This window comes from Lipophrys pholis (genome assembly GCF_963383615.2).
Source record: "Lipophrys pholis genome assembly, chromosome: 15".
NCBI lineage: Eukaryota > Metazoa > Chordata > Actinopteri > Blenniiformes > Blenniidae > Lipophrys > Lipophrys pholis.
In genome coordinates, this window is record NC_137642.1 from 22,168,668 (window position 1) to 22,195,366 (window position 26,699).

At 42.3% G+C, this 26,699-nt stretch overlaps 4 protein-coding genes across 5 annotated transcripts; 2 read left to right on the forward strand and 2 right to left on the reverse strand.

Moving 5' to 3' along the window:
- The first annotated feature begins 4,642 nt into the window (after positions 1-4,642).
- Positions 4,643-6,796, forward strand: nanp (N-acetylneuraminic acid phosphatase). Its single transcript, XM_080481164.1, has 2 exons — positions 4,643-4,772; positions 5,290-6,796. The coding sequence occupies exons 1-2, from the start codon at positions 4,683-4,685 to the stop codon at positions 5,929-5,931; spliced, it is 732 nt and encodes a 243-aa protein (XP_080337290.1). The 5' UTR covers positions 4,643-4,682; the 3' UTR covers positions 5,932-6,796.
- Positions 6,797-7,425: 629 nt separating this feature from the next.
- Positions 7,426-14,638, reverse strand: polr1b (RNA polymerase I subunit B). Its single transcript, XM_080481407.1, has 15 exons — positions 14,401-14,638; positions 13,238-13,405; positions 12,941-13,087; positions 12,733-12,865; positions 12,479-12,615; positions 11,783-12,006; positions 11,495-11,666; positions 11,061-11,232; positions 10,631-10,912; positions 10,237-10,370; positions 9,993-10,163; positions 9,600-9,756; positions 9,298-9,494; positions 8,972-9,222; positions 7,426-8,449 (listed from the first exon to the last, which is right to left on the reverse strand). The coding sequence occupies exons 1-15, from the start codon at positions 14,575-14,577 to the stop codon at positions 7,567-7,569; spliced, it is 3,405 nt and encodes a 1,134-aa protein (XP_080337533.1). The 5' UTR covers positions 14,578-14,638; the 3' UTR covers positions 7,426-7,566.
- Positions 14,639-15,938: 1,300 nt separating this feature from the next.
- dnajc12 (DnaJ (Hsp40) homolog, subfamily C, member 12) lies at positions 15,939-20,252 on the reverse strand. 2 transcript variants are annotated; one of them, XM_080481844.1, is made up of 5 exons: positions 20,019-20,252; positions 19,023-19,101; positions 18,355-18,494; positions 18,139-18,271; positions 15,939-17,158 (listed from the first exon to the last, which is right to left on the reverse strand). In XM_080481844.1, the coding sequence occupies exons 1-5, from the start codon at positions 20,094-20,096 to the stop codon at positions 17,076-17,078; spliced, it is 513 nt and encodes a 170-aa protein (XP_080337970.1). In that variant the 5' UTR covers positions 20,097-20,252; the 3' UTR covers positions 15,939-17,075. The 2 variants fall into 2 exon arrangements, with proteins under 2 accessions (XP_080337970.1, XP_080337969.1); XM_080481843.1 differs by having other exon boundaries at positions 18,355-18,488; positions 20,019-20,214.
- Positions 20,253-22,049: 1,797 nt separating this feature from the next.
- sirt1 (sirtuin 1) lies at positions 22,050-26,604 on the forward strand (the record flags this gene model as incomplete). Its single annotated transcript, XM_080481841.1, is given in 10 exon segments — positions 22,050-22,077; positions 22,080-22,451; positions 23,156-23,278; positions 23,398-23,633; positions 23,748-23,900; positions 24,371-24,518; positions 24,606-24,685; positions 25,248-25,431; positions 25,510-26,037; positions 26,189-26,604. Coding segments are annotated over 10 exon segments (2,142 nt in total). The 3' UTR covers positions 26,479-26,604.
- Between the last annotated feature and the right edge of the window lie 95 nt (positions 26,605-26,699).

Consider the following 26,699-nt stretch of genomic DNA (forward strand, 5'->3'; position numbering starts at 1 on the left):
AATCAACAGTCATGGATTATGCCAAGTCACAATTACTAAGAGTTTTTGTGGCTGTTTTCCAGTGTCCTGATTCACTTGTTATCGATTTCTAACCAAAAGCAAAGCAACAAAAGGTCGATACCTGATTAGAAGAAGGAAAGATACAAAGTGTTTGTTTTAAATTTCATTCATTAAGTCCAATAGATTATAAATATGTATAAGACAAATTATATTGCCGCAAGAATATTGTCACTTCTATCAATGAATTTGCTTGTTAATGAAATGTGACATAAACCACATTAATCAGCTGCCGTTTCATTAAATAGCACTTTCATGGTGGGTTTTATTTTAATGTTTTGTGTCTTTGACTTGAATTTAATTTGTCTGCTTTATGGAGCTGGAGTATCTACAAGCTTTTTAAATTAAAATTCAACAAACATTCAAGAAAACTGCTTTTAATGCTTCTTACTGTTGTGTGTTTGACATTTAACTACAATTAAAGAAAAAAACGCTTGAGATCAATCTCTCAAGACGTTTTCCCACAATACAACTCAAAGTATAATACAACACAAATGAACAAATCCTGTCAATGGAAGTTGAGAACTTGTAATGCTCCTGCCAATATTTGATAAGAAAGTATTTAAACATGACATTCGATTATGAAGGATATTAAAGAATTTATAATCATTTAACATTTAACATCATTTTTGGCTGAAAACGTGCCTGTGATTTATAATCACTTGCAATTGGAGAGGCCAGTTCCGGGTTTTCTTTGTAGCAATTCCATCTGCCCTACATATAAAACTGGATTTTCCTAATTAAGCAGCAAAGATGTGTGAGAAATACAATTTCACACTCACTAGATTCTCTCCTGGAGAACAACAATGGATTGTGAAGGGATGACTTTCCAGAGTTTGGACTCTCTGTGCTATACTTCACTGACCACACATAGTTAGTCTTCCTCCCTGCTGCTGCTGAGCTGGTTCAGCGGCCGGTCAGGAGAACTCAGGTGTATCAGGACAGAGACGGGGGCTGGTGGAGGCCCTGGCAACCCGCCAGACATTTATGGGAGGTCCTGTCTTCTCATAGCTCACAGCATCTATCGTTCAAATGATATTCAGCCTCAAAAGAACTCCACCAAGTGACACGCACATTATGCTGGTGTGCATTTTCTTCATACTGGGCCGCCTGCAATCGACACTGATGTGAGAAACTTGCAGTTCGACGTGGATGTTTATTGTCGGGAGGCTTCAGCTGGGCTCCAAACATACAATTTCTATAAGCGTCACAGAGAAAGCTATCGCTCCTCGATCATGGAGAGCATTACATAAGAGGCACCGTCCTGCCCCAGAACATGTTGTTTTTGTTTGTGTGTGTACGTGCAGGTTGCCAGACTCCCTCCGTTACCATGACAGTGTATGTGTCTGTGTGTGTGTGTGTGTGTGTGTGTGTGTGTGTGTGTGTGTGTGTGTGTGTGTGTGTGTGTGTGTGTGTGTGTGTGTGTGTGTGTGTGTGTGTGTGTGTGTGTGTGTGTGTGTGTGTGGCCACAGTTTGTCTCCATATCAGTGGTAAAGTTTGATTGGAGCGTCTCAGACAGCTGTGCTCCACTTATCGCTCTCTTTTCTGTCGCTGCAGCGTCGCAGGCATGTTTGATGCAAATCTTTCCAAACAATGAAATATTTCGAGTGGTTTAATGACGGCCGATACTGAACTGTGTCACCTTGTCAAAAGTGGAAATCCTCACACCATTTCACCTTGCCGTTAGACGTGTCTGGAGTCACGTAGTACTCTACCGTCCACCCGGTTGGCTCATTTTCAGGGAATATTTCAAATCGTCTACATTAACTGGAGTAGCATTTCACGATTAACATTTCAGAAGCCTTTATCTGTGTTCTGCATCTTTAAGATGCAGGTTGCGCACACACATCATCGAGTGCTTGTAAGTTGACACAAACCTCTTTTGCTTGGCTGTGAATGTACTATGATGGATTGTTGAGAAAAGGTTAAAGCATTATGCTTCTCTCTCCCTCTCTCTCTCTCTCTCTCTCTCTCTCTCTCTCTAGCTCTCTCTCTCTCTCTCTCTCTCTCTCTCTCTAGCGCTCTCTCTCTCTCTCTCTCTCTAGCTCTCTCTATCTCTTCCTGCACTGATGGCGAGCATTGAGCCTTTGTAATTTGACACCAGCCTCATAGACAGATACTTTATTGATCGCCTTTGGGAACATATTTCCCAGTGGGATTCGAACTTGAGGATATCCACTTGTCATCATTACATTATTTTATTCAATTTGATATTAACACGCTCTACACTATATTTCATATATGTCACCCGATACAGATTGGAGAACAAACGTAGCGAGTCTTATGGTGCCTTCCTTCTGCTGTTTACCTGAAGACTCACCTGTCCCTGTGACGTGGGTCATTCACAGCTGATGCTATTTAGTTCCTGAAAGAAAGAAAAAAAGTTTGAAAAGGCAAAACTACACCCGATGCAGTCCAGGTGTTATGCGAAGTGTCGATAAATTGTTGCAGAAGTGACGACTTCACTAAGTGGCCTTTGCAGAGGATCCGTGCTCAGCTGGGAGATAGCGTGTGACTGTGCAGCCACGGCCACCCATGCAGATAAAAGAGGAAAGGTGTCATGTAGACAAAGACACCAACCAGGCCACACCGGTCCTTCACACGCCTGCGCTTTCTTGGAAGAGTCCCACGAATACGGTTAGGGAAGTAATTTGCCTTCTTTTTTCCCCCCTCTTGACATCATAGGGGAAATTCCATCTTCGAACTTGTGTGCTTGCTCTTCACGCATCAACTGTTTATGTTTCACTTCCCTTTTTAAGTTAAGGGTCATAAAGAAAGATTTAAAAAAAAAAGAAGATTTTTAAAGTCATTTGCTGCTTGTCTGTCATTTTGAAAAGCATATCTTCGCATGCAAGCAACAGGTGTTGTTTGGTCTGAGATAATAGCAGGTTCGTGTTCCCACGTACCTTGATTTATAGTTTATCTTTGGCATTTTTTTTTTTTTCTTCCGAGGCAATTGAAGTAATTATGTCAAGCTTCGTAAAGACACAGCAATCAAAATGCTCAGAGGTAACGTGAGAAAGGCCTATTGTGATTTCTGACTGGGTTTGGTGCGGGAGTGCAACCGGCCTGCACGCGGTTGCGTGTGATGTTCTGGCCCGCTGCCAGATGTGAGATAACGTTAAAGGACAGGTTGCATAAGAATTCAGGTTTGTTTTTATCTCGATAGAATGTGTGTCACAGAATCTGTTTGGGTTTTTTTTTTCAGAATGCGAGGACGGGTCACGTAACACATTTATTCAAACATCATTGAGACAGATCGGTTATTTGATTATTGTCACTGTTTCTTAAATCTATAGTAACACCTCAAATCAGAATGTTCTAACAATAAACCAGTCATCAAGTAAAAAACTGGCACATAAAATAATTATGCACGTGTCACTGTGTGATCATGGAGTCAAATGAGGTGACATGATCCATTTTCTTCCTCGGGATAAAGTTCAGTTGTACAATATTACCATGTCCTGTTATAACAATAATGTTAACTTTGTTTCCTGACTGCGTCACAGGTTGTCTCCTGATAAATCCGTTTATGATATGAAATAAAACGCAATAAAAGACCCTACTGCGCTGGCCTACATTCATCAATAATCCATCAATTTCATCTGAGGCATCTCAGTCCATCCATGTCCTTCCTCACCTGTTTCATGTGTCTTTGTACCGACAGTCTCCTAATAACAGATTATTACACATAATAAAGCTCATATAATACAAAGCTTAGATCATTGAGTAGGATAGTCTTCCCCCCACTGTGTATGAAAGCTGTGGTATAGTTACATTACCTTTTTTTTTGTTTGTTTTGAACCGCTTTTATTTTGATGTTGGCATGATGCTAAAATGAGGTAATGAAAAAATTTGTTGTTGTTAAAAACCTGATAAAAGCTATACAATATGAACCAGTGACAACTCTGGTTAAAATTTAAATCAACTGCAACAGACTGTTTCCTCACATCAGTTCATAACTAGAAATGTGCTCTCATTTAAGAAACTCACCTCGATGTAGCAGCTCTCAAGACTTTCCAATTACCAACCATACAACACTAAATGGTGTTTTGTCTTAGACTGTTGCAAACCAGAAAACCATCCAAGTGTTTGGTTTTTTTGAATGATCTATTCACTTACCTTATTCAAAAGTGCATGGGCAATAAATGTGCTTAAATGCGACAGACCAGAGGAAGTAGCACATTATAATCTGTGTTGCTCTTTCTGACAAATATAAATAAATAAATAAATAAATAAATAAATAAATAAATAAATAAATAAATAAATAAATAAAAGTCTTGTGGGGAACACGTCTCTTCCATCTCCCACATGATTCCAACAAAAGTGTGTATATTTACAGTTTTAGTCATATTCAGTCAACTTTTTCGTTACTTGCTGATTCACATTTTTAGAAAAAAGGGTCATTGGGATTAAAGAATAAAAATTTTATTATAAAATAAAATATATTGGACCGCTAAATTAAGTGTGATTGGATCTATGGTTCTAGAAATTCAAAGTATATTTTAATGAAATACCGCCATCGCGAGGAGGAACGTCGCAAGTGAGTAATATCTTGTAGAACTACAACTCCCATGATGCACTTCACCAGGCTGTACTTCCGCGAAGGTGCCACTGCAGCGGCGATGGACGACAAATCTTTGAAAGCGATTTTATTTGACCTGGACAACACGCTCATTGAGACGAGTCGAGCTAATGGAGTGGCGATAAAAAAGGTTTTTAAAAATTTATAATTTAACAAAAGTTTTTTTGGGGGGGGGTGTTTGGCGAGAACTGTTGTGTGTTGTGCTTTCCTGCTTTCCATTAATCAATGGGATTATCTTAATCATAATAAATATAGCTACTCAGACCGATGTTTCTAACAATATAAATATCTTAATTGTATTAAGCTGTTCGTGTTTAATTCGAGCGATACTCAAGTTACTCTATTACTACTGGCTATGACGCAATAGTACGGGGGCCGGGTGGGTTCATGAGTTCTGCATTCGTCTGTCTTTCTACATCCTGAGAAACACACACACACACCTTTGATAAATATTCACGTGTAGTTTTCCGCTTTCCGATCAGCTACCATTATTTTTTACAAACTTTAACTGTGACCCCCAACTGTAGTAAATCCATTGTGTTTATGTGTGTGTATCTCCACAAATACTTTACTGCCACAAAGTGTGACCTTTGCCCCTTGTGTTTTAATTCTGAAGTGACATCTATTGCTGTGTGTGAATTCAACAGACCGCCGAGCTTTTGAAGACCACTCTGGGCCTCGAGGACAGCACTGTCAACAGCATTTGTGACAAGTTCAAGCAGAAGCTTTTCCAGGAGAGTTTTGACCCCTCAGCCGGCCGATCCATAGACGACGTGCGTGTGGGTCACTGGGAGGAAAGCATCAGAGAGACTCTGGGCAGCTGCTCATCGCCGTCCCTCGCCTCCCAGTGCTACTACCTGTGGAAAAACAGCCGTCTGGAGCTCCTCCGTCTCTCCCCCGACGTTTGCGCCATGCTCAGGCAGCTGCGCGGCAAATACAAGCTGCTGCTGCTGACCAATGGCGTGGCTCAGACGCAGAGAGAGAAGGTGGAGACCACCGGGTGCGAGGAGTTCTTCGACGCCATCGTGGTGGGCGGAGAACACGCAGAGCAGAAACCCTTCCTCTCAATCTTCGCCTTGTGCTTCAGCATGTTGCAGGTGGAGGCCCGGGAGTGCGTGATGGTGGGAGACTCTCTGGACACGGATATTCAGGGAGGCTTCAACGCCGGAGTCCTGGCCACAGTTTGGATTAACGGCACAGGTGGAGCAGCTGCAGATGGTTCAGTGAAACCAGACTATACCATACCCACTGTGCTGGACCTGCCAGATATCCTGGCACGGCTGCACTAAAGACAGCTGCTTATCAGCAGCGATGATGTGGGAGACTTTTGAATGAAGTTTTTATCTGAAGATAACTGTCGGGATCACTTTACTAACGTTTAACAAATATGCAGATTTTTTTTATGATTTTATGGGTGTAGGAGCAGAATGTATTTATTTATATATGGACTATATATAGGGGAGTCAGGTGTTATACCCAGGAGGACAGTTTTTTAACCCTGAGGCAGTTCTACGATTGGATGTTTGGGAAAGAAGTGTCAGTGTACTTGACACTGTTTTAGATATTAATAAAGGAGAAAGGTGTTTGATTGTGAATTAAGATTCAGACTTTTATTCATCCGACACACCAACAATCGGCGCATCAATTCCATAATCCTGGTGTTGCATCTCAGTGGCTTTAAACATTGGCTTGACCTCTGCAGGGGTTTTACTAAATTAAACAGTTTTGGATAACTGCCAACAGCCCGGCATCAACTACTGAGATTTATTTTACTGATAAGATCGATTTTATCGAATGTAAGAGTTTCAGGGAACAATGTAATGAAATTAGCTGGGATTTAATTTTACACAAGGATCAAATAAATTTAAATAAAATCTTAAAAGTGTCATTATTCATAAAAACACCAAAACAAATCAAAAAGTTTTTTATTTTGATGTTTTATAATTCTTTACGCAATTAATCAGTTTGTGTGTTTGTGAGTGAAAGCATGCGACCAACAGTCGCGTTGGGACTGTTAAACAGTGAAAATGTGTTTTACGACCAGGAGAAGTCCACTCACTATTTGTTCATACTTCATTAGAAAAAGTTTTTTGTCATTCATCAACATGTCTGAAACAAATGGAATGTATCTAATATACCTTCTAATATGTTCCCAAACAAGTTCTCAAAACATGTGAATATCATTGAAGTTAATTGTTTGGTCAGTTACTTATACACTCATAAACTACAAGAATTCAATTCATCTGGTCTTAAAAATATTCAAAAGTGCATGGAGTATTTTTGTGTTCATGACTTAAGCTAAAATTATATTTAAACTTGAAATAATCATTTGAGAAATAAGTCTAAATTCATCATTTGAATTAGAGAAATCAACTTTCATACTGTTATCTTCAGTTACAAAGACAGAAATTGATCATTATTTTAAGAATTGTTTTTGATGATAGAATTAAAAAAGGCTGATTTGAATTAAAATTGTTACAGCCACAGAAATGGCAAAGACTAGATTTCCACACGTGAACAGAAGGTTCTAAAGCCTCCTTCCCACGAGGAGCCCAGCATGAAGTCTTTGTAATTTGACGTCGGCCTCATCTACCAGGCTGGATTTGTGAAACGAGGTCAGTGTTTAGACGATTGATAAAGAAATATGTGATGTGCCGATGTCAGCTTGTGCAAAACTGGGTCAAAATGTCTTTTATACAGAAAAAAAATAGAAAATCAATCTTCTTCAATTCAGGTGGGTCTTCTGTTCAGTCCTGCTGTGGCATTATAATGATCAAGAAGAGAACAGTGGTACAACACGCCATTTTATTTTAGGAAAGTCAACATTGTCTCTATTACTCAATCATACATTTCCACAAAGAAAAGCTCTCAGGCACTTTTCTTTACAGTATCCTTCTTCTCTCTCATGACTACGTCTCTATAATTCACTTAATGTCCAACTTGACTTTGATGTTCATTGCGGCGAGCTCAGCGGTAAAGTAGCGGAAGACATACGGGACGGACACCGAGTCGATGGAGTCACTTTTGCCACACAGGGTGCAGACAGTCTTTCGATGACGCGTGGCCGACCAGAACGGCGGCGGCTTCTCCAACAGAGGGGAGAGGAGGCTGCCGCAGTCCACGCACACCTGAGCCACGGAGCGGTCGGAGCAGTTGAAGAGGCGATCGTGGAGCAGGAAGGAGGAGCCGTGAGCCAGCAGGGCGTCTCGCTCCATCTCCCCGAAGCGGATCCCCCCCTGGATGTTCCTCCCTCCCACCGGCTGGTTGGTCACCTTGTCTCGCGCTCCCGTGGTCCTCACCTGAAACTTGTCGGAGACCATGTGACGCAGGCGCTGGTAGTAGACCACGCCGATGAAGATGTCCGCCTCCAGCTCCTGGCCGCTCAGCCCGCTGTAGAGCCGCTCCGTGCCGTAGTAGTTGTAGCCGCCGGCTCGGAGCATCTGGCCGAAGTACTCGAGCGCCGAGCTCTCCTCGGAGAAGGTGAAGGGCGTGGCGTCGTGGCACAGCCCGTGCAGGGCGCCCGACTTTCCCGCCATGCTCTCAATCAGCATCCCGATGGTCATGCGAGAAGGGAAGCCGTGGGGGTTGAACAGGATGTCCGGAGACATGCCGCTCTCCGTGAAGGGCATGTCCTCTGCCGGCCACAGGCGGCTCAGGATGCCCTTCTGCCCGTGGCGGCTTGCAAACTTGTCGCCGATCGTGGGGTTTCGTGGGACTCGCATGGTGATGCAGACGCGTTTAAACTGACCGGAGCCGGTGTCATTGCTGCAGATCTTCACGTTGTCAACAATACAAGATTCCTGGCTCCTACAAACACAAAAAAGAAAGAAAAAAAAAAAAAAGTACTACTTTTAGCGTCTCCTGCACAGATAGCATCTTTATCAAATTCATGATGAGGTTATTGAGCAGTAGAACTAGAAGTGCTACTTGTCAAACTTACATCAGTACCGAAAATTAATTCCAAATTATAATTGTTTGTTTTGACTAATGCAGTGAAATTTACATCACAACCCCTTTGTTTTATTATTCAATGTGGTCTCAGTTTGTCAAAAGAAAACCGCAAAGAGAAGAAACACCCGGAGTGCCAGTCTGTTAGTGGGGGAAACTAACATGCTTTACAGTGGTCAATGCCAATTGTAGTGAAACTATAAGTAGAAGACCTTTCAGACTGGAGTTTCCATGTTCTCCAACTGCATTCACTAGTTTTCACCTCCCATCCAAGCACAAATCTAGCTCTAGTAGTGACTCTAAATGATATCTGGGTGTGAATGTATCTCCTCCGAAGGTCCCGGTTCCTGAATGTCGACACCGGCAGCGGTTTGAACTTACTTGTAGTATGCCACATAGCACTGGCCTGTGTTGAGGTTGATGTAGCTGTAGAAGGGTTCTCCGTATTGAAGCGTGGACCCGATGAAAGGCAGGCCATCAGCATCCAGCTTCCCGCTCGTTTTCGGGTCGTCCGGCTTGGTCCCGAACACCACGCAGTCCTCGCCCCTCACCTTGTCCGCCAGGTCCACCAGCTCAGTCTTGTAGATTGTTCCGTGGGCGAAGCCTCTCTCCCACGAGGACTTGTTGATGATCTGGAAGAATCCGTGGAGGTCAGGACTGTTTTCCTCTCATTGCAATCAAAAATGAGGGCATTGCATGACACTCACCATGGCGTCCTCCATGTCGTAGCCTGTGTATGATATAACGGCCACGATGGCGTTGGTGCCGCTGGGGTAGTTGTCGAGGTTGTAATGGTCGTACATGAAGGGCCGGACCAGTGGGCTCTGAGGGGTCTGAAGCCGATAGAGCTTGTTATCCGAGCGATCCATGAACGAGTGCAGGGGGAAGCCCATCGTCTGCTTACCTGCAGAGAGAACAGTCTCCAATAAACTGAACCAAGAAACAATCAAATTTTAAATCAAAACTCAACATGAAAGGTGTGCGTGATGGCGTGGGGCTTCTATCTTACCCATCTGACACTGGTACATGTTCCTGGGACTCTGGTTGTGGTCTGAGTAAGGGATGAAGTTGGCCACCACACTGAGCATACTGTGAGGGAAGAGCTCCTGGTGTGTCGTCACTCCAGCTTCAATCTCATCCTCCTGGATTCCCACGTTCAGGTAAAGCTGCAGTAAAACAGGACGTGAATCTCTAAATGCAACGGAGTGCTAATCCCTGCATTGTCATTAGAATTCCACTGTTGGCACATTAGTAAATATTTCTGCTTCTCACCGAAAACAAACTGTTAATTTCCTCTTTTCTTTCCACGTTTATTCTTAATGAATGATTCTATTCACCTTTTCGTCAAAATCCCACTTTGAAATTTGAAACCACTTTAACATTAATTCAGTCCAACACAAACCTGCTCAAATGTGCCGATCAGCTCCTGCTCGCCAAGAGTCAAGTTCTGTACCGGCCGCACCATACGGCAGGGCGTCGTGAAGAGAAACAGGGCTGGATACAAACTGGCTTTGCCCGTTTTGGGAACCAGAACAATCTCCGTCCAGGACGGGACCTTCTTCTCTCTTTGCACCTGTTTTAAGTCACAATATCAGCGTTCTGCGTGAGTGACGTTGCACGATGTGGCCGGGTGTCACCTGTTTTACCTTGAAGGCGCGCAGCGAGTCAACCACTGACGGCGCCAAGTCTGCCTCCACCCAGCCGACCACGGCTCCATCCAGGACGACAGGGTAGCAGTCTGAGAAGGGCTGACTGGGGGATCCGTCCACCGGGGTGACGCCTGAGAAACCACACAGGCAAAACCGAAAAAATATAGAGGCGGGTGAGCATCGGTGTTCCCAAAACCGTTGAAATTTGAAGGGACGTTACTGCAGTTTTTACCAGAAGTGTTACACAAACAGAGCAGTCACTGACTTTGTTGTCTTTTTCTGAACATTTTTCACAAGATTCACTTTCAGAATTGCTCCAGAAAAGATGTAAAAACTGAACCCCTTTTAGAAAAATGGCAGTTGTTTGTTTCTGCCCGAATTCAGCGCTCACCCAGAGAGCAGAGCAGCGCAGGCAACGATAGCGTGGGTAATGTCGGGGCCACTATCTCACAGCTGGCCGTCATGTGGTTCATCAGCCCGCACGGCTCTCCGTCTGGAGTGTGGACCGGACACAGGAAGCCCCAGGACTCGGGCAGCAGCTTACGGACGGAGGTGGTCCTCATCTTGGCGAATGCTGCGCCTCGGTGCACGCAGCGGAAGTGGGACAGGTAGCGGATGAAGTTGAGCTTGTCGGCAACGACACACAGGCCGGTGTTCTGCAGCATGCCGAGACCTGCAGGGGATAGAAACACCTTTTCAAAACTCAACAGCAGCAGCCATATCCCCCCCCATCCTATTCTCTTTGATATAATAGTGACACACGATTGCCAACTAATAAATGAACTGAATCCTCAAACACTTTCAGCTCACAAGGCCGTTACCTGTCTTGGAGTTGAGGTTACCAGTCGCCAGCAGATATTCGAAAGCTTTGGTCAGATCAGTGCCTGCGTTGAAGCTCCTCATCATATTATCGGCGCCATAGCCAGTAATCAGTTTACGGCCTCTCTTTTCCATCACAAGCTTCACAGATACCAACCATGCAGTCATTCTCTCCTGGGGAAATATCATAAACGTCTAGTTTAGATGTGTAAACGTGTTCTTTTAGTTCAACTCACAGAATATTTTCACCAACTTTCAGGTTCTGAGGGAAAAACAACATGATCACAATATTCCTGTTGGGATTTATTTAAAATGCTCAATGGCAATTTTAATTTATATCTTACTTTACTCAGCAGGGACATTACCATCTCTGTCCATCTCCATGGAGAACTCAAACTGATCATGGGTTCAAATGGGAAAAATAAAAAGCTCTTGCCTTGAGAAACATGAGGTAGAGCTGCCCGGGCGTGAGCACCTCCTGACACATGATGCTGTCACAGTTTTCCTCCATGCACTCCTGCTTAGCAAAGCTGAAGAGCTTCCTGGTCATCAGACACAGCAGGTAGAACTTATCCGTGTTGGACATCAGGTGGATACAGATGCACTCACTGATCAAAGCAGAACACAAGAGATTCGTCTAAATATGGCGGAGTGCACAGCAGCCACCAGGGCAAGGATTAAAAAAAAGAAAAGAAAAAGAAAAACACCTGTCCTTGTAGTTTACCTCAACAGAAAGTTGGCACACTGTTCGTCTGTGTACCACTCGGGGAGGTTCATCTTGACCCTGAAGCGCTCTCCCAGGTATTTGAGCACGTGGCTGCGGGTGGTGCAGGCCTCCTCCGTCACAATGCGCAGCATCTCTGACACACAGGTCTTGTAGAAAGAATTATCCTCACGACCTTTGATCAGCTCCTGGTAGATCTGGAAGTCTGAGAAGTCCACCAAGGCCTGAAGGATGCCAAAGAGTATTTAACGTGTCACATTTCGGAGTGTTTTATGCCATTAAATCAACATTAGTCTGAGAAAAGTGCTGAGGACTTGATCAGTCCTAAAATACATTTGGATTAAATTAAAGCGCAGTAATGTAATTATACGGGCTGAAAGGTGTTTGAACTGTGATGGAATGGCGACTTGTCAAGGAAGACAACTGCCTTCACCATAGTCAGCCGGGATTGACCCGCCAAGTTCTCAACAGAACCGGTATCAGTAAAATTTCAGTTTTATGTTGCAGTGCAAATGTAAAACTTTTAAGACACACACAAAAAACAACAACGATGCATTTATACTTGAAACGTTACCATGTAAAGGGTTCTAAAACTGTCAAACTCTCATCAACCCTGATGTTTATTGTTTTTCTTTCATTCGTGAAATCATAAAATCAGAAGAGTGATTACATGTTGTGCCTTTAAAGCTCATGTACCTTCAGCGCAAAGCCCAGTGGCAGGAAGAAGAGCTCTTTCTGGTAGATAAAGTTCAGCATCACTGTCCCATTATCCAGATAATGCAGGTTCATGTTGACTGCAGTATGTTCCTCTTTCACACAGCGCATAGAAATACCTGCAACAACAAATGAAGAAAAAAAATGAATTTAAAGATGAAGGAAAAAAACATGCTTATTTTCTTCTTCGATGAAATTGTGCATCTGCTATTTTTTCCTTCAAAGGTTTTGTTTACCATACTGAGTGTATCCCTGGCCCCTGCTCTTCCACTTCGGCCTGCACATGGCAATAGGATAGTTCCTCCTCGGCATGATCAGCATACGGATAACCTTCTCGATCCCGTTAACAATGAAGTACCCTCCCATTTCCTGTTGAAGTGAAACAGAATTTGGATTGATTCTATCCAATAACCGCTTGCTCAGGGTGTCATCACCGAAACTTACCTCCGACTCTTCATGATGTTCGACAAGCTCTTTAGGTGACATGCCGTGCAGGTTACACAGCTTGGACTTCACCATGACAGGAAGGAGACCCAGCGACTGCTTGATGATGCCTTTGGGGATTCCATTGACCGACCAGCTGACATCTGCCTGCGAGGAAACGTTCAGTTATGAAATGGCCCATCCTGTTAGCGTTCCACTCACTCAGTCACTCACTCATATCAGTCCTGCATCAACAGCAATGGCTTCAAAGACCAATCACAGCGTGTGTGTGACTTCTGCACAGCGCTCAAGTCTTACCACAAGCTTGCCTTTGTATGAACATCTTCGTCCCCGACACTCTGCTGGGAACACCTTCATTTCACTGCAGATGTTCCCTTTGGCCGCCATTGGACTGTACATGGTGGCTCCCACAAATGAAAGGATGATTTGGTCATTTTTGTACTTAAACTCCAAAGGAGGAATGGCCTGAAATCACATTATTAAAAAAAAGGTTAATATTGTGGCCTTGATCAGCAATGTGGTTCACTCTTGTGCATTTTTAGGATAATTCGATAGTTTCAATGATCATTACCTCAACTTCAATTGTGATCCCCCCCAGAAATTTGACACTACACTATGCATGAAAGCTAAGCAATGTAAAAAAAATATACAAAAAAATAATGAAAGGCCCAGCTGACAGGCAAGAGGACAAGGAAAATATAAACAGTGACTTTAATATCACATTAGTCTGACTAAGCATATCTTTTAAAATTATATGTAAACCTGTTACAGCAACTAAAATCAAAGTTTTGCAGTCGGATGAAGACACTCATAATAATGATTTATTCTTGCATGCATATGGAGCAATCATACTGGAAAGGGATGACGTGTTCTGCACATGTGCTAGTGTTCAGAACCATATCTTGATACAGAAATCATACAGCATGTGAAAATTTAAGCAAGGGCTCAAAAAGATTTAAAAAAAAAAAAAAAAAAAAACATGGCGGCATCGGCAGAGAGAAACTCCAAGTAAGACATAACTGACAAATTGTAGAAGTGAACATCATTTGTGTCCCAGATGTTCTTGATTTTAATTATATAGCAGGTGTTTTAACATATACAGCAACTGTCATTGTTAAGTGTCACACGTAAAGATTTCCCATAGCTTTGTCACGATGAAAACAGTTCTGACAATATGCGATTTTATGAAATTCTAAAGTTTTGCAAATTGTAACTAACATTTTCTCAGGTGTTTTCAAAACAAGAGTCCCTCTTCTTATAATACTATTCTCTCCAAAGGGGGCCCCCCACCCCACATTTTGAAAACCATCAATTTACATGAAGTAAGAGTGGGACACTTTACTGACATTCTATTGAAGAAATACAGCTCGGCCTGGAACGTGAGAAACAAGTGGGAATTTCTGACAAGATACCGAGACACTGCTCAGTGATCCCGGTGAAATGTTGGGATTGGTTCTGACCTGCACGACGCGGGTCAGTCCGTCTGTCACCGCCTGGTCGAACGACTCGATGTGCGCTTTGGTCAGATCCTGGACAGCCGCGTGCTGCTGCTCCTTCAACGCCCCAAAGCGGCCCTCCGTCAGGTTCTTCAGGCTCGGACCTGGAGGAAGATTACTCCACTTTGCCGAGAAGTCCATGCTTGCGCTGCTTGTTTACCACACGTGCATGCTTACCCCGGAAGCACTTCGTTCACGCTCTTCTTCGCTTGAGGGTTTGGAGTGTTAGATTGCACCTGTGCTGCCGCCGTGTGGTCTGGTGGCGTAGTTTCTTTATTCGTATGAGAATAAGAGGAGAGGAACTGAGAAAATTAATTACCTATCACCAGTTTGATGATTTACTGTGTTGTTTTTTGCTGTATGTGATCAGCCATTCTTCACCTTACTGTTCAGCTGGAGGCACCAATACTGTAAATATTGTAAACATTACTGATACTGGGTATTTATCTAATTATCTACTTATATATATATATATATATATATATATAGTATTCTCTTCTGTACCACTATCCTAATTATCTTCAACTAATTCTGCAATGTGGAGCTGCTGTTATGACTGAATTCCAGGACTATCTAAGGCAAGCTACAGTCTGGGTGATACAAACAGCATGCACACTTTTTTATTGCTTTCTCAAATGTGTTAAGAAAGATGAATATCATCCACCTCATAAGTTCAAGCTTCTTCATTGGTTTCCTTAAAGCAGTCCTGGTCCTGGATGTTTTAGGTCTCTCTCAATAACACACCTGATTACAACAAGGGCCTGTTATGATCTCAGTGATGACATCATAATCAAGTTAGGTGTGTTGAAGCAGGTAAACATCTACACATTCAGCTTCAAGTGGATGCCCTCTGGGATGTGGCTCTAAGATCAAATTTGGACCCAATTCTGCAGAAGATAAAAAAAAAAGAAAAGAATCTAGATAAATGGGGAAAGCTAAACTTTACACGATGGGGGTAAATTAATGGGATAAAAGATGTTTGTTCCACAATCCAATTATGTGTCCATAATGCTGCACAATCCATATGTTTTGGAAACTAGCCAATTTATTGGAAGGACTGGATCACAAGAGAAAATAAGCGATCTCTATCATTACCGTGTGTTCTTAACCGACCTCGAGTTACTGACAAAGTATGGTCTGGAAAACAATGGTCATTATTGAAAGCATTAAATCTTGGCCTTCTATAAAAGCGTCAATTGTGTCGACTATTCGCAGCAGCTCTACAAAACTTAAGACCTTCATTATCAACTTAAATACCTTTTTAAGACTTCAGGTATTAAATGCAAATTTGGAAAGTCAAAAAATTGGTTGGTGCCCCATTTCATCTGATGCATATCGGATTCTGTTTTTTATCAAATAAATCATAACCATCTTTGATAAATATTAATTATCGCTAGCCAAACTTCCCAAAACGATTATTGGTGATCCATATGAGGTAAGAAATCCCTACAATAGGGTCTCACCCAGCTCTACAGGCTACTTGTTAGAGAACAGCAAGTTGTGCACAAAGTAAAGAAACATTTATTTCAACTTTATTTATATGGCGCGAAATACAACACAAATGTTTCAAGGTACATTTAGCAGTTGGACACGTGCATTAAAACGTTGGGAGGAGCGCACATTAAGCTCACCTGTAAAGGTTATAGTGTGTTTTAGCTTCATCCAATAATTTCATTCAAAAGCTGAATACCCCAACAGTTTTGTGAGGAAAGTACAGGAAAGTGTCCTTTCATGAAAGTCAACGATCAGAGAACTACTCACACGTATAAAGATAATATGAGGAAGGGTTTTTCATCTTACCGGAACTTGTACTAAAATAACACACAGAAAGCAGTCGTCAGCGTACATGGTGGTTACAGTTGCAGAGCTGTTTTTTTTTCTTTGTTGTCTTTAGCATTAGCCTTCACTATTTCACTCAGCTCATTATTAGTATGTCACACAGCATTGGTTTGTGAGACACGTAAGAAGCAGTGAGCTCTGCCAGTGATGATGTGAGATAACGTGTGCTGGCATAATCAGAAACATATTTTTGTATATTTGATATAAGAAATAAGAATAATTTTCTTCGAAATATAGAATGAAACCAATTGATTTAATGTTCTGGACCATCTCAACATTCAATCACACATAGATGCAGAAAATGGGAAAATTTAAATAATCACATAATTCTCTGGTCACAAAAAAAAGGTGATACGGTCAAAGGCATCAGGAGAGATTTAGTTCCAATGCAGCCACACAATAACCGAATCTTCTATTAGTTGATCCCGTAATGGACATGGCATGTTTATTTTATGTTCCCAACATCAACGATGGTAGCATACATGTTTCACCTCTAAGAGACCTCCAGTATCAGGCATGTTATCAGACATGATGACACAGGTTGTCAGTTACCGGCCATAAAAAACAATAAACCAACATCAACTTAGAGCAGAATGAATGTTTCACATCATGTGATACGTAAGTGCCGACTTTCATTTCGGCGAAGTCCTTTAGACTTTAGAGTCCCCCCACCTCATCCAGGACATTTAACAGAGTCACAACAACAGATAAATGCCTCTATAGTTACTATTGTTCCAGGAAAACACGTAACAACAATGAAACACAGACTTTAAAAACAACGTTCGTCTCTTTCCTGAACTCTAAATTTCATAATTTCTGAACTTCTGCAGGAGACTGGATGGGGAGTCGGCAGCCCAGCGGAAACGTCGGTGGCAGTAGTCACCTGAGTGATGAAGGGAAAACATTCAGGTGATGTTGTGGGGTTTCGTTCTCTATGAAAAACATGCAGCGTGTCGTAAAAGCTGAGTGTAATAAGAGGCAGGTCAGACCATACGACTTATGGGACAGATCAAATATAAAACAATCATTTCAATTACTTTTATTTTTATAAATTTTTTTTAAATATTTGAATCGGTATCAGATTATAGTTTGGTTTTAATGACATAGAAATAATTACTTTTCAGTTTGTTCACAGTTTTAGCCTGAAAAGGATGAGTGTGTCTGTTGGACATTTGTTCTGATAATGCTGTACCAACGGCAGTTATTGCCACGTTAACAAGTTTCCCTCTGCAAATACCTTGAGCGGATTTCCTGTGAAGAAACTGGAGCAGCGGCGTACAGCATCTTTAGATATTATACCTGACTTCTAATTTTGAACACTTGACAATAAAATCTAATCTTTTTTTTTTAGGGATGCACCAATACGTGTACGAGTAAGTAATTAAACTTTAGCTACTTGCCAACCCCGAGTACTGATATTGGTATTGGAGCATACCTATTTTATTTTTTTTTTTTTTAAATTGGTGGATTAAAGGGCAATGATTCACAGAGAACTTCTAGTTATTATTTGTCGTCCCTACATAATCCAGTTAATCTAATCAAAAGCGACTGGTGCACCAGCAGCTCTCCGGAGTAAAAACACAGAACATTGAAAAGTGGCGGCTCTTAAGTGCGACTTTACTGAAAACAAAGGCGGTCTGCGTTTAGTTTTGAGCCACTAAAGTGTCACGGATTTAACGTGTTATGAGCATCGTGTCAGTGCAGAGGCGTCCCTGAACGCTCTGAAATGTTCCCCTCATTGCTCCGAGTCGAAACATGCAATCGATCAAACGCACCCTCGTCATAGCTGTGGGGGAGGTAGAACTCATATTCAATTTAAGCATCCAGAAATGGGATATTCACAAACGTTTCTTGTAAATGCACCTAAAGTCGCCTCTCCTTCGTACGAGGCTTCCTGTCCACAGGTACGGTCCTCTGCCTGCGGGGTGACCGGGACGTCTGGCTCCGAGGCCTCCAACATTGGCTCCTTCTTATTTCTCACAGCCCAGTGCATTGACTGCAAACGAGGGAGAAAGCTTTAGAATGTCCCCGCGCTGCACAGAATCTTTCATCAATGCAAAAGACAAGACACTAACGTACAGTTTTGACAGAGTCTTTCAGCCCCTGCCAGTCATGAAATGTAATCGCAACTCCACTTCTTTTCCACAAGTCGTAGTTTTTTCTTTTGGCTTCATCGCATAAAACTTCTTTGGCTTCCTGCAGCTTTTGAAAATCTGCAACTTCCCCCCCCCCCCAAAAAAAAATACAGACAATATTAGAACATCAAGATTGAAAATGGATCTTTTAGGTTGAGAGAATAAAGCTGTGACACGCTACCATGTCACCACAAAGAGACATTAACTGTTTGAAGCTTAAGTGACTAAAGGGGCGAATGGAAAAGTCACCCACCCAAGACAAGGTCAGTCAAAGAGAATCATTTAGACACAGAACATTAAAGGTGCTATATCACTGATAGGAATATATATCAAAATAGAGCATCAAAATAGATATTGAGTTGTTTAACAGTAAATGAAAAATATGACCCTGACAACTTAGTTTTGCACCAGGCATTGCTGTTTTTTTTTTGTTTTGTTTTTTTCATTTTGTGTGGTCCAGTTTTGGTGAACCCACGGAAATTGCAGCAACTGGATCAACTTGCCTAAACACGTTGGGTTAATGTCATGTAATTAGCTGAGTAGATTTTCCCATTAATTACTGGTTGAACAGGCCACACACAGTATTCATGAAGTGGTATGTAGTGCACTTACCTGCCCTTGGGTTGTCTCGGTGTTTGTCTGGATGACATGCCAGGGCCCGGAGCTTGTATTCATGAAGAATCTGTTCAGTCTGCAAGAAAACAACACAACAACAACAACGTCAATAGTTGGACATTCCTGAACACGTCAGACGTGTTGAATTATATATGTATGTTTGTAGATTAATGTGTGTATGATTGGATATAGTTTATTTATCTAGTGTAAATGGATTTTCATAGATTTATTTACAAGGTTTTAATATATGTGTGTATATTTATGTGTGTGTATAGTGTTTTACTGTAAAGCACTTTGTGTAACATTTGTTTTTAAAAGTGCTATATAGATACAGTTATTATCATTATACATGTGTATGTGCACCAAATTAGTACAAATATATATATTTTTTTGTATGTATCTGAACTTTGTATATGTTTTTGAAATGGCTGGAATGAATTAATAATAACTTTAATATTTCTTTAATTACTAGAATCAGAAACTCGCAACTTAACTTTTACATACAAAGAAAACCGTGGGTTTTGTAAAATTTCTATTTCCTTTAAAAAAAAACAAAAAAATTTTAAAAGGACAATGAAGGGTGTATTTGGGCCCTTCCTATATATTATTTTTCTTCTGCTTGGAGTTACTTTGCAGCTGAAAACAAATATATACAAACAACTAGATAGCAGTTCAGGGGTTCAGTCCTTGGCTTCAGTGTGTTTGATGTTTGCGCGTGATCATTAGTCCACCGGATGACGCACGACCGTCAAGAGTCTGTCTGACATCTTATGAGGCATCAACAGGTCTCTGCACATTCACGAGAACCTCTGGAACTTTAGTGCAATACATAATCTTAAAGTTCACCGGCGCACTGGCTGCTGATCGACACCACTCAGGCAGTATTTCTGACATTTTCCTCTTTAAAGTCTTCAACAGAAGCGCTTTGTTTTTATAAATCTCGCCTCCTCCCAGCAAATAGTCTGAGCCGCAAACCCACTGATCGCAACTTACCGAGGAGAGTTCATCACAGCCCAACAACCCGTAGTAATCCTCCAGGTCCTCCGGTTTGTTGCTCAAAACGGCCTCCATAAAATCCCGTCGCGGAGCAGCGGACGTTGTCTTATCGATAGCGGAGCGACGTGAGGCTGCCAGCCGCGTCACAGCTGTTGAGTCCCGGGGTTGCCGCTGCGCGCCCCCTCGCTGCTGCCGCGGCGCGTTCACGGACTCCCGGAGTTCACGGGACCGACACCTGGTTCATTGATTTAAGATCACTCACGGGAAAAAGTAACTCGATCGTGCGGGAAATAAAATATAGCAGTTTTGAGCTGAAATATTACACACGCGACTTTGATAAATGTATTAAGAACAGAAATCCTTTTATTGTCACTTATTACGACATACAAGTGTCCAATGCAAAGATTTCAAGAAAAACACTATAAGACTGAGTGGATACAAGTGAATATAAAATGATTGATTTAACAAAACAAACAGAAAACATCAGCATAGTTGTTTTAAATAAACCCTGAAATATGGTGCATGGTGTGAATAACGTTTCAGAGAATTGATCTTAATCTGAATTTTGAATAAATAAGAAAACACTTGATGTGTTTGTGTTTTAAGATTTGTATTTCAAAACAACAGGACCCATTTGGACCATCCAAAACTGCTTTTTTTTCCTTTCTTTTTTTTTTTTTTAAATCACATGCATATCTGCATTTACCAGCATTTCAGACAGAATAGTTGTTAGGTTTGTGATTGTTTTCAATCATTCTTTATTTGTTCTTGCAACATCTGGCCTGTTGCATCCCAACAATCAGTTGTCAACACAATGTAGAGCAGTGCGGTTTCACCTGAATGTCATTTATGTTGACATGCAGAGCATGAATGTATTGTGAAAGAAGGGGTAGTTGTGTCCTGGAAGCTATAGAAGTGCTTTGAATCCCACAGTGGACAGTTCACACTGTGGGTCCCTGAGGAAGACCTTTGACCCCCGTCAGATTCCCAAAAGCGCCTTAATGTGGCTGCTCACCAAATCCTGGAAATAGGACTTAATTGCTCCAAGGGGATTAAAAAAGTGTGATTAGTTAGTGTTTAGTTTATACCTTGTTTCTGTTCAGTCTTTTAATATGCATATTGCAAATGTTGATATCACACTGATAATAAATTTACCATGTATCATGCAAAGTTTTTTGGTTCTTATTATTCCAGGAAATTCCAATTTGGAGTTTATCAAACTTCTATAAAATGAATTTAGTGTTGGCCCAGTTTGTCTGAATCAGACTGTTGCATAAAAATCCATTTGTGCGGGTGATCTTAGAATAAGATGTGTGAAAGATGTATGAAAAAGGAGCAACACATTTAATGCTGTTCTGCATATACAAATGAATAACATCATTCTCAAATGTAATACCTAATCCCCAAGTTTAGTTGATACATGAAAAAACAAATATGTAGTTCTGAAGAGTTTTCCTGTTTTTATGTATTTATCTTTATGATATCTAACAGGCTGGCAAACAATTGTTGTCTTAAATGTGGCTGTGGCTCGGTTGGTAGAGTGGTCATCTCTCAATCAGAGGATTGCAGGTTTGATTCCACACCTGTTGACGTGTCCATGTGTCGAGAGTAAGACATTTAAATCGGAATTACTCCCAACGGATGAATTTGAGTGCCCTGCATGGTGGCTTCCTGCATTGATGTGTGTTAATGGGTGAATGTGATTAACATTGTAAAGCACTTTGGGGGTGCTCAAAGCAAAGCAAATGTGATATATAAGTGAAATCCATTTATCATTTAAAGGTGCCTACTACTGTGGAAACTTGAGCTGCTAAACTTCATTGTTTTATAGCAATGACAAATAAAGAACTTCAACTTCAGGATGAGATCCATTTCTAATCATGCTGTGTCTTTTTGAGAAAGAATTAATTGATTACGACTGTCTCCTGCTGCCAACATGACTGACTGCGTGTGAACGCAGCAGCAATTTGTTATGGTGTGACGTCAGTAACGTAGGAAGGGGAGGGTGGAGAGGACGTCACGTGCGCTATGCAAATGAGCCAGCTGTCCGGGAGGAAGGAGCTGAGCGGCTCTGCGGGCTGAAGATGGCGGACGGAGAGCGCAGTCTCGGAACGGCTTGTTCAGGCGCCTTCGCTATGGACGAGCCTGCCGTGAAAAGGTCCAAAATCAGCCCGGCGACGAATTACGGATCCACCGTCGCCGACGCGGAGCAACTCTCGTGTGTCTCCGCGGCCGCCGGGAGCTGGGAGGCGGCAGGGAATTGTGCGCAAACAGCGGAGAAGGAAGCGGAGCCGGTGATGGCGGTAGAGCAGGCCCCGGCGGCGCTAGGCGGAGACAACAATGGACTGGGACTGCTGGCTTCCGAGTCGCACCGGCCGGCCGGGAAACGAGGCGACAGCGCTGTCTCCGGTCCGACCGAGGAGACTGCAGGTAATGCAAGTGGACGGAGCTTTGAGTCTTCTCCGGTGAAAGACGTTGTTTGCCTTAAAACACCAGTTATTCAGTTATTTAGTTAAAAAAAAAAAAAAAAAAAGCATCCAGAGGCGACGTGTGGCTGACCAGAGGTGGGAATTTGTGAAAACAAGTTCAACTTTCCAAACTCCATATGAACAGGAAAGTGAAAAGTTTCTCGTGTGCATTTTTCACTTAAACTTTCACGACACCAAACTTTAATAGCAACGTAGCATTTGTTAGCCGGTGTTTCAGAATAATTGGTTTGCATGTTAACTGGTGACGGGTTTTCTTTAGCGTCCCTTGTTACTGCTAAAAGCAGATGTTAAAAGATTAAAAGCACAGACATTGGCCACTGGTTGATTCAGCTTCAGGGCAGTGGTGACTGATTGACTGTCCATTGACTCACAAGAGGTATGGTACTTTAAACTTTAATGTAAATGTGGTTAAACAGCATTCGTCAGCATTTCTGTTTGAGTTAAGATCTGCTATCACAGGCAGTAACAAGGGACACTAAAGGAAATCCATCATCAATTAACGGAAACAAATTAATCCAAAACACTCTTACCCTCCCCAAGTTTCCCTAATGTGGCTGTTTATTTATTTGCATCAGTTGCAGCTGATCATAATAGGTTCTTTGTTTAATTATTACCCCCTAATCTCCTTCTCTGTTTGTCTGTCAGATTTTCTCGTTCACGATGATCTACTGTCCAATGGTCTGGCTGTCACACCAGAGCACATCAATGAGGATGATGACAGATCGTCACATGCCAGCTCCAGCGACTGGACTCCTCAACCCCAAATAGGTACAATGGAGCACTTCAGTAGCTCCCTGCACCTCTCATAACATGCATGCCCAGAAGCTACACTACAATGCAAAGCAAGTGTCGCAGTAACGTGTGCGTGGGGCTTTTTTCTCGCTTAGGTTCCTACAGTTTCATCCAGCAACACATCAGAGAGACTGACCCCAGGACCATACTGAGGGATCTGCTGCCTGAGACTGTACTACCACCAGATCTAGATGACATGACTCTGTGGCAGATCATCATCAACATATCGGAGCCACCAAAAAGAAAGAAGCGCAAGGATATTAACACGCTAGAGGATGTGGTCAGACTGCTTCACGAGAGTAAAAGGATTCTAGTGCTGACTGGGGCTGGGGTATGCATAAACCAGTGTTTTCTACAGATGGACTCTGCGATTTAATATCTTGTATTTTTGTATTAATGTGCAGAGTTGTTATTCACGTTTGCATGCGTTTTTGTGTGTTTTTAGGTTTCGGTTTCGTGTGGAATACCAGATTTTCGCTCCAGGGATGGGATTTATGCACGGCTTGCTGTAGATTTTCCTGATCTTCCAGATCCTCAAGCTATGTTTGACATTGAGTACTTCAGACGAGACCCGAGACCCTTCTTTAAGTTTGCTAAGGTTTGTTATTAGTGCAAGTTGGTGTTTATGATTTTATTTACGTAGTTAACCATGTAACGGCGTTGAACGGCCCCAACAAAGATATTAGTGTGCTATTTGAGATGACAATCATGTATATGATGTCAAACACCAGAGACTCTTGTGCAAACAGATTTTGTATTGCTTACAATACTGGAGAATTAAAGACTTGGTTAATTATTATCTGCCAGAACGTCTTTAAAGAGACTTGTGCTGGTAAGTTTTCATGCTGCAACAATCCAAAATTTGAATTGTGGGACTGAAATCAAATTGAGGCTACAGGACTGAGTTTGTGTTTTAAAATGGCCATCCTTTATTGGTTTATTAAAGCTCTAAAGGGCCTCACCCCCCTAGCCAAGCTTTCCCAACAAATGTCTCTTCAGGCATGATCATTTTGATTACAAGATTTTGAGGTTTCCACTCATGTGCTCAGTATATGTTCTTTGTTCTAGGAGATCTACCCTGGTCAGTTCCAACCTTCACCCTGCCACAAATTTATATCTATGCTCGATAAACAAGGGAAGCTGCTGCGCAACTACACACAGAACATTGACACGCTAGAACAAGTGGCTGGAGTCCAGCGGATCATCCAGTGTCATGGTGAGTGACAGATTCAGATTTTTTTTTCTTTATTTAGTTATGACTCACGTTGATTCTGAACATCCATTCTCATTGATCTGATTTCAGGGTCTTTTGCAACTGCCTCTTGTCTCATCTGTAAACACAAAGTGGATTGTGAAGCTATAAGGGAAGATATCTTCAACCAGGTGTGTGTTCATGATGGATTGATTCAAGAGGTCACGTACACATGTAGCCTTAATTTGAATCGCCATAATAACCATCAGTTCTACTGAAATACAGCCTAGCAACTCTTCAGATGTGCTAAAATGTAAAAGGAAACAATAAAGGCTGTCTTGTCTGGGATCACGCACAACAGCTACAATTCACAGTGGTGATGCAGGAAAATTCTCTTTAACAGGTGGCAAATCCTACATGAGCTTAGTGTATTAATCTCTGTACTTTTACTGTATGAGGTCTTGTATATGTTAGGTATTGGCTTTCAAGTCCTCTTAAGAGTGTTTTGTGCCTACAAAATCTAACAGCTGTTAACCTTTCTGAGTTATAATGTAAAGATTTCTGCTGCCATGAAAATACTGTAATCCACATTTTGTATCTAAAGCACCATGTGTACATTTTTTGCATCACACCAGTTTTACTTGTACCAGCAGCTCTGCTTGTTCTTGCTCTTTTAGATTTCTGTTGTTATGATTTGTCTTGAGATATTTACTGTACCAGTTATCAACAGCCTTCACTAAACTCTTCCTGCAGGTCGTCCCTCACTGTCCGCAGTGCCCAGATATTCCTCTGGCAATCATGAAGCCTGACATTGTCTTCTTTGGAGAGAATCTTCCCGAAATGTTCCACAGAGCCATGAAGCAGGACAAAGATGAAGTTGACCTCTTGATTGTCATCGGCTCCTCGCTTAAAGTCCGACCAGTTGCCCTTATCCCGAGTATGTTTCATCCATATTTATTGAAAAAGTGTTTGTGGTGAATCTAGATGTTTTACACGACATGTTGTTGTCCTCCAGACTCCATTCCTCATGAAGTGCCTCAGGTCCTGATCAACAGGGAGCAGCTGCCTCATCTGAACTTTGACGTCGAGCTGCTGGGAGACTGCGACGTCATCGTCAACGAGCTGTGTCATCGATTGGGTGGAGACTTTGAGCAGCTCCGATACAACACTGTAAGACTCACTGAGATCACGGAGAAACCCCCTCGGTTACCAGAACCGCCACCCAGCGAGGCCTTCCCCGTTTCCGGCGACGCGACTCAGGAGGAGCAGAATCAGCACAGCACAGACTCGGTAACGACGCCTTCGGAAGAGACAGACGGGCTGAATGTCACAGACTCTGAGGATCATAACGTCCGACTGCTTGAGCTTTGCCCAAACGCCCAGTGTCCGAACGAGGCGGCAGAAGAGTCTCTGGTTCCACCAGCAGAGGGCGCCCTGAGAGAGGAGGCAGCTTATCTAAAGAGCCACCCCTCTAACCTTGAGTTTCGAAGAAGATGCTGGATGAGTCGAATCAGCAGAAGTCCAATCAGCAAACGTCTTGAGGGTGAGCCTTAGACCAGGACCAAGTAAAGAACATCCTGCTTGTCAAACTGATTTGGCAAAATGTTCATCAGAAATATTATTCAGTACAGGAGAAGGTTGGACATAGAGACACAAAGGCCTTTTGTTAATTTATCTTCTTTTGTTTTTCTCAGCGGGCCAGTATCTGTTTCAAGCCCCGAATCAGTACATCTTTCATGGGGCAGAGGTGTACTCCGACTCCGAGGACGAGACGTCGAGCTCCTGCGGGAGCGACAGCGAGGAGTCGGAATGCAGCGGCGAGGGAGCGGAGGACAACAGTGAGCCGGAGGACGTGGACACACCAGCAGCGGAGGGAGAACCCTGCCTCAGAGACACAATTCATCACAGTTCACCCAGCGAGGCCACTCCCAGTGTGCAGACAGACAAAACGTTGGAACAGACTCAGAGCACGGCACACCTTTAAATGTACATTACCCCGTCAAGAAAGCACTAATTGTCTTTTTTTTTTATATATATATATCTATATATATGTTTCATATATTTTTGACTCATCGTCCTTACTATTGTTTTTTCTGTTGTTTTTCATAAAGTCGACAACTTTATATGCAGCAGGTTTCTTTTGCCACTTCAGTTTTCTTTCTGTGTCCAGATTGGCCACACATCGTCTGAATCTACATTCGACTG

Bases quoted from the DNA above. Each gene is read 5' to 3' on its own strand.
- nanp (XM_080481164.1), top strand. From the start codon at position 4,683: ATGGACGACAAATCTTTGAAAGCGATTTTATTTGACCTGGACAACACG. The intron at 4,773-5,289 runs GTTTTTAAAAAT...TGAATTCAACAG, and splicing joins ATGGAGTGGCGATAAAAAAG to ACCGCCGAGCTTTTGAAGAC.
- polr1b (XM_080481407.1), bottom strand. From the start codon at position 14,577: ATGGACTTCTCGGCAAAGTGGAGTAATCTTCCTCCAGGTCCGAGCCTG. The intron at 13,088-13,237 runs GTAAGACTTGAG...GTTTCCTCGCAG, and splicing joins CATACAAAGGCAAGCTTGTG to GCAGATGTCAGCTGGTCGGT. The intron at 12,866-12,940 runs GTAAGTTTCGGT...TCACTTCAACAG, and splicing joins AACATCATGAAGAGTCGGAG to GAAATGGGAGGGTACTTCAT.
- dnajc12 (XM_080481844.1), bottom strand. From the start codon at position 20,096: ATGGAGGCCGTTTTGAGCAACAAACCGGAGGACCTGGAGGATTACTAC. The intron at 18,272-18,354 runs GTACGTTAGTGT...CCTCGTTTGCAG, and splicing joins TGAAAGACTCTGTCAAAACT to TCAATGCACTGGGCTGTGAG. The intron at 17,159-18,138 runs GTGCATTTACAA...TTCATCACTCAG, and splicing joins CGAAGGAGAGGCGACTTTAG to GTGACTACTGCCACCGACGT.